The following is a 12,500-nucleotide window of genomic DNA, read 5'->3' as shown; positions in this document are numbered from 1 at the left end:
GAAAATTCTTCCCAGTCCCCAATAAAACCACATTCCATCTTTTACAAAGAATGTAATAAACGTAATTTATTTAAACGGACTCTAATATGCATAATCAGGCTACTACAGGTTCAACCTAGAAACTAAAATGAATATCATACATCTCTGAATATTAAAATAATGATTTAGACACAAATGATACCAAAAGAAGTCGTATTACTTTGTTGGTGTGGTGCAATCAGTGTGGCATGCCACAATAGGCCCCAGGGGAGAGCCCCTTCAGCTGCGCATACTCCCCCAGAGCAGCGGCCCCGCTCACCCCAAATACACCTGGAGGCATTGGGTAAATCTTTAAAAATATTTTAAAAGAGATGTTAGATAATTTTACATTACACTTGCCTTGAGGATATTAATAAGATATGAAGCACCTGTTATGATGTCACCTTCATCGATTAACTGTTCTGCATATGATTCACAAGCAAACTGCCATAATCTGTCAAAAAATAACAAGTGTTATATGGGGCTAAATCATTTGTGTTCCCACAATATACTAAATTATATGCAATATGCTGACATGGAAGACAAAAATGGTGAATTTACTATTTAGCAGATAATCATAACTAAAGACTGAATGAGACCATAAGATCCCTTTGGAATTATATACACATCTGCAACAAAGTATATTGTGGATTTTTCTATCAATAAACACTTACTTCATGGAGACCTGTGGTGCAGATGCCACCAGAAACTCGCTGAGTTTCCTCTGTTTGGCAGCCTGGCGTATGTGATCTGCCAAGGAGCCTTGCCAACAGTGGATCAGTCCAGCTTGGGTTGCATTCTCCTTCTTCTCATGGGCATCAACTGAATGTCAAAATAAATAAGATATTACAATCACATTCCAATCTTATTGATGCTAACTATTAATATTGCTACTAAATACATATGTATACATCCAAAGCACTTACTTTCAGCTGCTAGGAGTGTATCAATCTGTTCAGGATTTCCATACAGACTTAGGGCATATTCTATGTCTTCTGGTTCAGGCATCTCAGTATCTTTCTCCAGCAAGCAAGAATACTTTTCACACAAGGATCTGATGCCTGGCAAACTCACTTGCTTTTCCAACTCTTCTGAACTGGAAAAATACACTGAATTTGGTCATTTCATGCTTCACGTTCCTATTGATACTGAGATTTTATAAAAAGTCACTTATTTCATATGTTATTATTTATCAACTTTAGTTAGATCACCATTAAAGATATATATAAATAATAATCAATTCTTCAAATCAATAAAAATACAGATGGAAAGAAATTTTTCAAAAAGATATTTTTGAAAGTCAAAATTTACTTCTTCTCTTCCTCCAGTTCCTCTTCCAAATCCTCCAGATCTTCCACTTGCTCCTCTTCAAGATGCCCATTCCCAGTTCCAGCAGTTTTGGTCTGATTCAGCAAGTTTAATAAGAGTAAGTGGTGGAAACTCTTCTTCTTCGAGCAGACAGTATGGAACTTTGGGAAGAATGACTTAAAATGTCCTTTTTTACTTGCTGCTGCACTGATACTTGAGGATTTTGTCCCACTTGTGACACTGCCTCCCCCATTCTTCTCTGCAAATTTTAGATTTCAAAATATGAGAATTACAGAAACTCATGATTTAAGTCTCAAATGCAACATTTACTGGACTGGCTATATATCAATACTGTGCTTTATTTAACCCTTACAATCTAGATGATGACCATCAAGTCATGAAAAAATTTAGCTTGAGAGGCAGGGACATAAACATGCTTTCCTGGAAAAATTTTGACTGGCCAGGGTGATGGAAACATGCCTAATGAGAATTTTTGTGAAGGCTAGGGTGAAGAGAATGACTTGACATGTCTACATAAAGCTATTGGAGGGTGATCAGATTCAGTAGGCATTTAGGAAGGGGCAGTAGAATTATTTCTAACAATAAACAAGTGTGGAATATACCATCTTTGAGCCGTGACTGGAAGAGTACCAGCTCCAGGGAGGTCACTATTTCCCTGCTCAGGATCCTATTCCTGCCCACTGTGACTGGCATCTCAGGTTGTATTACGGAAAATTAAATATTGAAACAAAAAACTAAACAAATAACAAAATATTTTGTCATCATTAGTTATAAACTACCTAAATAGATAATATGGAGTCAGTGCAAGGAAAACAATCTATAATCATCTGGATACAGCATATCAAATGACAAATATATACTGGAAAATAGCAAAAAAATAAAACCATGCAGAAATTATGCAGAAAAAAGAGATAATAACATTCCAAAGGGGAGACATGGAGTCTTGACACTCTGTGGCCTATAAACCACACACCCATTTGAGTGGCTACTCAAGTAAGCCTAATGCCCAGATTTTGAGCCACAAGCTGGCAGAGAAGCACCCAGGTCCAAGGGGTTTGTCATAAATTTTTAAAATGAGTAATCATTTTGGGGTATCATGGGGTATACTCCTTTTTCTAATCTCTATCTCCCTTAATTAAAAGGTTATATGAGTAGTATTTTGGTGATTTCTGGATTGTGAATTTACTTATTAAATAATCTAGCAGTTCAGCAGTTAAAAATGAAGGACATGAATTTAGATGTGGCACAGAAATCAAAGCTAACTAAGAAATTTGATTATAGTCTCACAGTAACACATTTGTGAAACTGAAGTTGTACAGCAAAATGTTTCTGATATCTGTATATTATAGGCCAAATTGCAAAGTTTTACTTTAAATATAATGATGACAACTCTAAACATGGATCAGGAAGTAGAACAGAAATTAAAGTAGTGGATGATAAAAACTCAGAAGAAGCTATATATAAAATATACATGAAAGAAAGATCTATCAGTGTTAACTTACTATGTCTCAAGTTGCAATCTGCTTGGGAAAATTGGAAAACACACGTGACTGAATATTGCACAATGTGATTAATAGGTCTATATTGCACAGCATTGTATACAGGTTTTCAAAGATCAAAAACAAAACAGCAGTCTTGTGCAAATTCAATCATTAGTCATACCTATCTCACCTGTTTACCCTTTTCCTTGATTTTCAGAAATTCATTTTTATTATTCTATTATCTTTTACTGTTTAGTGTATCTCAATAACATTATAATAATCATACTATCAAAAATAGTGAAAGTATCAACATTAACAACTAGGAAAAAATATATTCTCCTACAAATTCAAGGAGTAGGAAAATTAGGCACTGTTACTAAGGCCTACTAACTGACTCCCTGGCAGCTGAGCACTTGTGGATCCATCTGTGTGCAACAACATTCACTAAATACTACATTGGACAGTACTAAATCCATAGGCAATGAGTTAACAGACATCACTTTCCTCTTAGTTTAATCAAACTTTTCCTTTATCACTTTCTTGTTACTTACTCTCTGCAGACAGTGATGATTCAACAGCTTTGCTCTGAGCCTCTTCTTCTGCCTCGGTCTCCTTGTCCTTTGGTTTCTTGGTTCGGATATCCCTCAAATTTGCTGTGAAAAATGCAACAATAGTTAAAGAAGCACGTCTACACAATAAACCACAATTTATACCATACCTGTGTAAAGATAACTACATGTACTATAGAGCAAATAACTAAATACCCACTACTTCTCTCTGCTGGAGTCTTCGCTGTTTGTTCTGATGGATGCCACACATGCACACTATTTTCATCAGCAAAACTGTACATTAGATCAGGATCAGAAGGGCTGAATTCCACTCTGAAGACACGGTTGAGATGGCCACCATAGTTCACTTTGGGCTCCCCTAATGGAACAAGAATTTATATATATGTTGTATACATTTACTTCTTTTTAATGAAATTATATACATTGGTGACAGGTCAATAATATATAAATAAATAAAAAATCATTAAACATAAAATTACTCTCCTACAAGCATATATAATCAGACACAAGATTTCAATTGATAAAAGCACAATAAAGTTCTCTGGCTTATTGTCCCAAATACAATATTAAATACTAAGAGTCTAAAAATAGTAGCACACCTTACACCATATAATGTATGTTGCAGTTAAATACCAGTATGCCACAAATGTCAGATTAAAGAACAAAACTTTGAGAAGCCTAATTTAATCATCAGTCACATGATTACCAACAAGTATCAAATCCATGACATTTTGAGAAACAACTTATTGAACTAACAATATGTAGTAGAAAAAAGCTGAAATCAAACAAAACAGTCAACTAGAACAGATGAAGTCAGCACCTGTTTTGGTATCCCACAACTGAACAGTGTGATCATATGATGCAGAAGCAAGAATTCCTTCTTCATGAGGAGACCAAGCTAACCATACAACACGAGATTCATGTCCCTGAAGGTCACGTGTAGCCTGGGTAACAACACTGCCGATTTTGTCGTCTGTAAATAAGTGAGATTTTTTTTGCTATATGTATATGCAGTATGAAAAGAAATGAGAGGATGTGAGATTCTCAATAATTAATGAAATGAAGAAACAAAATGGAAAATTGATACTGAGGATCTACAAAGAGGATACATGCTATCTATTATTTGAAAAAAATGGGTTCATCAAGGTTTCTATTCATATAACTTAACCCAGGAAAACTACAAACCATCAAAGCTTGTCCATTTCAGCTACTAGAATAAAGTTTTGTTACTAGCATTTGAAGACCTTGATTTTATACACTAGAAAATATACAATTCATTGTCATTTATCATACAGGGTTGTTAAGATTGTTACTACAAGAATAAATAAGGGAATAAATTACTATAAACACATAAATAAAGCTACAAAATCATATTCTCACCCTATAAAACACTAAAATATGTATTCAGATTCCATCTACAAGTAACTAGATTCTACAGAGTAAAACCACCATGATACATAATAGCATGTTGTGTGTGTGTAAGGATATGGGAGACAATAAGATGGGTACTTTGGCCAGATGAAATCAGCCATACAGTACCAATTACTAATTCATACTGGACACTATGTGCATCTCATTGAGAAAAAGTTTTAGCAAAAACCTTGACAGTCTTTGCCAGACCTTGCACATTTGTAGTAAATTGTACCAGCAGCTCATTATGTAAAGAGTCACAATCATGATCAAAAAGGACTAATTGTCTAATGAAAACAGATATATAATATAATAGCAAAAAATATAACAACTGCCATCCGTTTCGTAATTTGAACAATCATAAATTATGGTCACAAAAGAGTTTGCAAACATACATAACAATCATCTCACCCTGTAGATATTTCTCCATATCAAATATATATATCTCCTTTTCGCTAGATGCCACAGCTAGGATATCAGAGTAATGGCTTTGCATTGGTGGATGCCACAGCAAGTGCTGGATAGTCTTCCTCACCACAGCAAGAGTCACCACCAAAGTTAAGTCAGCCCTTTGATACACTCGCACCTGCCTGTGAATTGGAAAAATTAATTTTCATAATTGCTTATACCCAGTAATTTTCTTCTTTCTTACTGTTTAACATTACATCATGCCCGATTACTCATTACTAAATACAAAATGTAATATCAAGCTTCAAGTCATATTCTTTAAGGTCATTTTATCATCAATAACAATCACAATTATATCATACCCATCCTGAGAACCAAGTGCAAGGTACTTGTAGTCAGGACTGAAGGAAAATTCTGTCACATCTTTTGGCAAGGCATTTACCTCTGACTCTGCCACAAGTTTTTGAAGGCAAACAGGATCTGAAAAATAGTTGATTATAAACAAATAAACAAACAACCACTATTTGCATACATCAATCCACTCCCTGTATTCAATTATCCACAATCGAATAACTTTGTATTTTGAGATACAGCCAAAAATCAAAGAACGAGGTTTTACCTGCCATGGGGTCTGATGAGGATCGCATCACAATCTCTCTGTCACCAAACGAGTATGCATACCAATCCTCAGATGATCCTAAATACAAAATGACAAATGATTAACAATTTCCATACAGTCATCAAATACAAAAATCCTATTTAGGTGATACACCTCTCAAGAGTATTGTTTTGTATTAAAAAAATAATAATAATACAATTAATATTTCCTTCATTGTAATAATTTGCAAGTGCACTATTACAAAAATGATTTATGCTCAATTCTTTCGTGATCAAAACACCAAATATTTAGTCCACCTCTGACACTAACCTGTTTTCTCAGGACAAACTGGTAGGCCCCATTCAACCTTATACACTGACTTCTGATGGTGATAAGCAAAGGTGGTTACTCGCCCTGATGCTACATCAGTCCAACCCACCTGCCCTGTCGCAGTGCCAAACAGGAGCCGACCTTCATGCACTGGGTGCCAGGAGAACTGAAAGGAGAATTAAAGTGCCGAGGAAATGTATACTATGAATTTTTATCTAACACTGGCATTCACTTTTCAATATATCAATTAAGAACAAAACTTCTTTTGAGAACCAATAAATCTAATAGGCAAAGTGGAAGGCAGCATTCAACTGCATCAGGTACATAATCAAATACAATGTAATTTAGTCCTCTTTTATTTATTTATTTTTTTACTGAATTAACACAACTTACTGACAGAACTTTTCCATTAATGTTATGGAAAATCGTCTGAGTCTGCAGTGGTATTGGACTCCCAAAGTTCAGCAGTCTAATGTTATTATCCAAACTCCCAATTGCCAATCTGCAGATAAAAATCATAATTTCACGTTTAAATAGATATACAATCTTTACTTCTCCACAAAAATTATTTCAGTATACAGTACAAGGAACACTGCTTTAAATACTATATCAAACTGAGACCAACCCTAAAAGAGACATTAAAGTTTACTTAGGCTTAGTTACTAGACAAACCTGTTCACATCTTGTGGGCAGAATGAGAGAGTGGTAGCAGAGGCACCCAGAGTAGGGACTTGGAACATGTGGCTTGACTTCTTCAAATGAAATCCTTGCAGAAATCGGTCCTGTCCACTTGTCACAGCTATGTCACCAACAAGCACAAGGTTGTATATTGCCCGGTTGTGAAGATGATGTAGTGACTGTTAGAAATTAATATACAGAATTTTAATTATTTTATATGCATGACAGACATCTAGTATTATGTCTCCTAACAATACTCTTCAAACCAGAGTATTTTCATCCCCCTCCCCCAAAAAAGGAATATGTTTTACACTTTCACAACTTAGATAAACCTAGGCCAAAATTTTGATGCTGTCTACAAATAATACAATTACTAATACTACATATATTCATAACCATTTACTTTTCTTTCAAAAGCATGTCCTATAATGTTCATATTGCTACTAACCAGTATCAATGTAATGACAACAATAACAATCTGTGCAAAAAAACACACTGACCTTGAACTTTGCTCCACCTGGCCACAGTGACCAGCTGAGCAGCTCTCCTCTGATTGTGGATGAGTAGAGGTTCCCATCATACCATCCTAATGAGATGTGCTGCTTCCCATGGACTTTGTCTTTGCTCTAATAATAAAAAAAGGTATTAGGAAAAGGGTCTTTCAATATCTATTTCTGCCTACATTCTCATCTTCCTATCCTTTTCTCTCTTCTAAAATACACTATAATCCAATTCAACATTCAAATGAAGTTACAATTTGCAAAGTGAGATTAGACAGCAGTCCAACAATAATAACTAATATTTCCTTTTTTAATACAATATAATACAAACAAAATAATAAAGCTCTAACACCTTTTATACATGACAACCCAGAATACAATACTTTAACCAACCTGTTTTTTAAAGCCTGATGCTGAATGAGGTACATTAGCTCTGACTATATAGCGTTTGGCTGACACGTCCCATAAAAGAATATTGCGACCATAATCAGATGATGCAAAGAATGGACCCGTTTCATTTGAAGACACTGTGTTCTCTCTCCAGTTCTTTGATCCTGAACCTGTGGACACAGCATCATTTCTTTTTCTATTAATATGGATAGCAATATTATATCATCGTGATACAGCATATACATATATACAAAACATATACATATATCTATATTTCTTTACAAATTGCACTATGAACTCTACCCCTGTCTGGACTATCTTCTGAAGAAACTTTCTCTTTTGTCCTGCTATCACACAAGGCTTCAGCTCTGCTGTTATTTTCTGCGAGGTCTGGTTCTAAGGGGCTCCCACTGCCTAGGTACCATTTCACACAGTAGATTTCATATTCATGACCCTTCAGTTGTGTCAGTATCTTACCATCTTAAAGGGTAAAGAAAAAGACAATATCTATGAAAAACAGGTTTTGTTTCTCTTAACTGATTTTTAAAAATACAAAAATCAGAGTTTATAATTCCTTAGTATTTTCAATTAGATAAAGATTATTTCTAATTGATTCTAAATAAAATAAAAACCCTATAAACAAATAAATCTTAAGGAAATCGAGTAGTCACACCCTGAAAATCATACAAATATCTTAAACATATAAATGAATAAGGTAGCCAGATATCAGATGATGCATAGCCTTGACCTACTAATAGGTCACTACTTTACGGGCTCAAATTTCCACACATTAGATTAGTATGCAGGCAGTTACCCACATTTCCAACTGGTACACCACTAGCTTGGAGGTGACAATTTTTATCTGGCAATACTTGAGTAGTACATAGTGCTACTCCATGAGTGGAGAAGGTCAGTGACTGAGTGATTGAAATAATCTTATAAATATCTACAACAGGAAAGAAACATGCTTGAGGAAATGATGACAAAATGTCATAACTTTTCAAATGTCAAAAGGCAAGAACAAATATTTACTTTTATCCACAATAAATGCCTCTGAAAAAACATTTTTGAAATGATTTTTTTAACTGTGCCTATGCAATGCTTGTCACCTACAGTGTAGTGAGTGAAATAGTAAAGGTATTGTCATTTTGAGTAAGCAGAAATATGATGTGTAGAAATTTCCATTGGCAGAACTGCCGACTGAAATCATCTATCTAACTCTTTATATTTTCTCTTTTGAAGAAAGTAAATATCATTCCTAATACCTTTCAAATGATATTTAAAATCAACTAAACCCAATGTTTTACACTAACCAGCTTTGATCAATATGGAGATTAGACCACAAACAGTACTTGTCTTATCATCCTATATATACACATTAAGAGGAAATCAGTGATAAAATTGGCAATAAGATTTGTCCAATTTATCTTCAGGATATGGAAAGTAATGGATGCATGAGATTTGATGTTTTCGACTTAGGATAAGCTTAAGAAACAGTACTTAACATTATCTTTGATGACTTAATTTTTTCTGCAAAGCTTAAAATAATTTTAAGAATATCAATCCATATGACTTGACCCATTGGATATGGTTGCATCATGGATATCACAGTTCCGAAAACATGGGTAGTGGGTTACGTAAGTAGCCAACATCCCAGGTGTAAGGCACATAGGATAGGCACGCACAAATACCCATGAGTGATGACAAGACTCTGTGCCTCCCCTTTACAAAGTTATTTTGTATAAACTTTTTTAGTTTTATCGCCATTTCCCAATGTCAATATTTTACTTTATTTGCTTTATCCAGATGATAATACTTATTTTCCTTCCAAAGACTCCATAGCATCTCTATATGTAATAAAAAACTCGGTGCCACGAAAAAAAATAAAAATTGAACATTTGGTTATTTGTGACATATATATCATTTTTTCATAATTTTCAATTTTACGTAATACAATCTGTGCTGCCGGTCACAGCAGCCAGGGATACAATGTGCAGTATGGAAATGGTGTCCTCCCTGGAGACAGCACTCTTCCAGTCACTGCTTACACACATTACATTCCACATTCGTTTATCGATGGGAATAATGCTAAAGCCCTCCTCTAAGAGGCAAATGAGTCAAATCACACTCCAAGAGGTTTGTGCACTCATAGTGAGTCTTTTCTGTCACCCTGGCCTTTGCTCATGACAGCAAGTTGGAGTCACTAGGCAAGCAGCCATTTTGCCTGATGACTGCATGTTCACATCACCTGGCCTTGAACCCAGATTTTTCCATGACAGGACAATAATATCATCCAGATTGTAGGGTTTAAGAGGGCATTCCATATCTCTTACATGCCATCAGTATAAACAACCCACTAAGCAATTGGATAATTTATCAATCAAAAATTCCCTGAGAAAACCACACAGACAATTACAAGGTGAGAAAATCTTACAATTTACATTTACAGACAAAATTATATTGGGTTTACATTTTAACTTCTCAAAATAATATGTTTTATATCTACATATCTATAGGAAACTCTTATTTAGCTCTTAATGAATGCATTTTTTGTCAAAAACTGATTTGAGATTAATCCTTATCATCAATGTTTAGCTATCATGATTATGCTGAAGTTGACGATTACACCCGAGTTCCAATTACTCTTTTTTTAAAGGAAAATACCACATATTTCATGCAATGATGTTGACACTTGGCAAACTTATTAAAATAATTTATAGCTGTCATTGAAAATATTTGCAAAATATTGTGAGCTAATCACAGGCTTCATTACAAGTGCATTCCATTCACAGAATACTGGATACTACACATATTCCAATGCAGTCCACACACCATACGGGTGTACTAGTTGGAACTGTGGGGAACTGTAACTTAGTCTACTCAGACAGTAAGCACAAATGAAAATAAAATATGGCTAAACATCTTAAATTTCTCTATTTATAAAACTAAAAAAACTCAAAGCAGTCTAGCTTATCTCAAAAGCATTTTCATGATGGAAATATTTTAAATGTTAAAACTAAGTGCTACATGAACTGCAGCAAGCAAAATGGCCTGCATATATTTACATGTAACTAGTACATCTTCATTGCCTGACTTAAACCAATCAAATACCTTTCAGAGAGACCAATAGAACAGTTTTCAGCACTGCCACAAGAGCCTGGGAAGGGTCCTTTGGGTTGACTTCCACCAAAGATAACTCATTCATGTATGGAAAAGAATGAATTCGAGTGACACTATCTCTGGCTTGCCATATAACCATCCTCCCTCCAGATCCAACAGTTACAACAACTTCTTCTCCTCCTACACTGCCCCAGGCAATGCCATTCACAGGTTTCTGAAAGTCAAATTTTAAAATAAATGCTTAGGAAATCTATATTTCATGTAGAAGCCACTGCAGTCAATGTACATTACTGTCACATATAAATAAAAGTGCAGTATACCTATATCATCTTTTTACCACCATCTATGATCTTGAGTACAATTTTGTTTTTTGTTTTTGTTGGGGAGAAAGGATTCTTTATCTGAGATGCAATATAAGCAAATGAAGTGTAAGTACAATCATTTCTTGACTTTGCTGACTTTACAGTAAATATATAAATACTATTCTTTTGTCAAAAACTTAATCTTGTCTGTATGTTTACTGTCTTAATTTGTTTCAAATGCTGTCAAGTTGAATTCATGAGTCAAAATATCTTTGTGCACATGAATGCAACACATCATTCACTGGTTGCATCCCTGGTTGTAGAAGATTATATACAAACTGTTGGGAAAGAAAAGTATATTTTATGACACAGTTATTGTACATTAACAGATCATATAGTAAGGGAAGCCTGTACTGAAAGTACCACAAACTTCAAAGGTAATTATGAAATCGTCAATTAATCCCCTTTGTGATGTTTAAGAATTTATCTCTTTTCCAACCAACAAACATATTCAATCTTTCAAACTGTTAGTTTAACCCCTACAAAATGCAAAGCCTCCTGCTTGTCTCTCCCCCTAGCCACGCAAATTGCTTGTCAGATTTTACTAAGGTAAACATTCCAATACCATAAATCAAATAAATGGAATGTCAATAGATCTAAGGAAGATGATGAGGACATACACAGCAACCAAAACACACACAAAATGACATACAAATTTTTAAATAATTATATACATATTTCTATCACTTAAAAATAATAAAATGTATATTTTTATGTATTTAATGCATCTCTATGTATAAACTGCAAAAGACAATAACATATCAGGTGACACTGATATATAATAGTATGGCATATTGAGGGGAATGATGCATTACAGTAAAAGAATTACTACTTCACACTCAAAATACTCCAATCACAAGAAGAGGTGGAAAACACAGCTGTAAGACTAGCTTCAAGAGAGAAGAGTCTACATAGGGAATGAGGGTGATACTATGTGCATGGCTCGAGGAAAGTTGCTAAATAGTACCATACATATTAGTGAACACCAACAGCATCTCACTAATATTGTAAAAAAAAAAAAAAAAAGTACATTAGTTTGCATCACATTTTGTACAATTAAGGCAAATAGGTCTGACAACACAAACCATGACTATGACAAATAGGATTTAAGAGTTTAAAACATCTTACCTCATGTTCTTTATGCTGAGAAATTACTTCCCCACTGTGCATGTTATACAGTGTGACAGTGTAAGTATCACCAACAACAGCTAAAGTGTGTCCATACTTTGCCTCCAATGGATTGGGATGCAATTTTACTAACAACACCTTTTCACTGCCATGAGGGATCAACTGAAAAGAAAAAATAT

General features: G+C 34.6%; 1 protein-coding gene across 2 annotated transcripts in view; it reads right to left on the bottom strand.

Moving 5' to 3' along the window:
- LOC113801635 (gem-associated protein 5) overlaps positions 1 to 12,500 on the bottom strand; it is a 31,996-nt gene that overhangs the window by 14,112 nt on the left and 5,384 nt on the right. For both annotated transcript variants that reach the window (XM_070122301.1, XM_070122293.1), the window contains exons 3-20: positions 12,322 to 12,483; positions 10,823 to 11,045; positions 8,015 to 8,191; positions 7,715 to 7,881; positions 7,322 to 7,447; positions 6,816 to 7,000; positions 6,537 to 6,645; positions 6,144 to 6,309; positions 5,835 to 5,912; positions 5,578 to 5,695; positions 5,219 to 5,397; positions 4,218 to 4,370; positions 3,597 to 3,755; positions 3,380 to 3,481; positions 1,330 to 1,585; positions 945 to 1,114; positions 693 to 840; positions 379 to 472 (exon numbers count right to left, since the gene is read on the bottom strand). In XM_070122301.1, coding sequence (XP_069978402.1) covers positions 379 to 472; positions 693 to 840; positions 945 to 1,114; positions 1,330 to 1,585; positions 3,380 to 3,481; positions 3,597 to 3,755; positions 4,218 to 4,370; positions 5,219 to 5,397; positions 5,578 to 5,695; positions 5,835 to 5,912; positions 6,144 to 6,309; positions 6,537 to 6,645; positions 6,816 to 7,000; positions 7,322 to 7,447; positions 7,715 to 7,881; positions 8,015 to 8,191; positions 10,823 to 11,045; positions 12,322 to 12,483 — 2,772 coding nt within the window. The remainder of the gene's footprint in view (positions 1 to 378; positions 473 to 692; positions 841 to 944; positions 1,115 to 1,329; positions 1,586 to 3,379; positions 3,482 to 3,596; positions 3,756 to 4,217; positions 4,371 to 5,218; positions 5,398 to 5,577; positions 5,696 to 5,834; positions 5,913 to 6,143; positions 6,310 to 6,536; positions 6,646 to 6,815; positions 7,001 to 7,321; positions 7,448 to 7,714; positions 7,882 to 8,014; positions 8,192 to 10,822; positions 11,046 to 12,321; positions 12,484 to 12,500) is intronic.

Source organism: Penaeus vannamei, chromosome 1 (genome assembly GCF_042767895.1).
Source record: "Penaeus vannamei isolate JL-2024 chromosome 1, ASM4276789v1, whole genome shotgun sequence".
Classification (NCBI taxonomy): domain Eukaryota; kingdom Metazoa; phylum Arthropoda; class Malacostraca; order Decapoda; family Penaeidae; genus Penaeus; species Penaeus vannamei.
The sequence above is the reverse complement of the archived record's forward strand: the minus strand, read 5'-3'. Positions and strand labels throughout refer to the sequence as shown.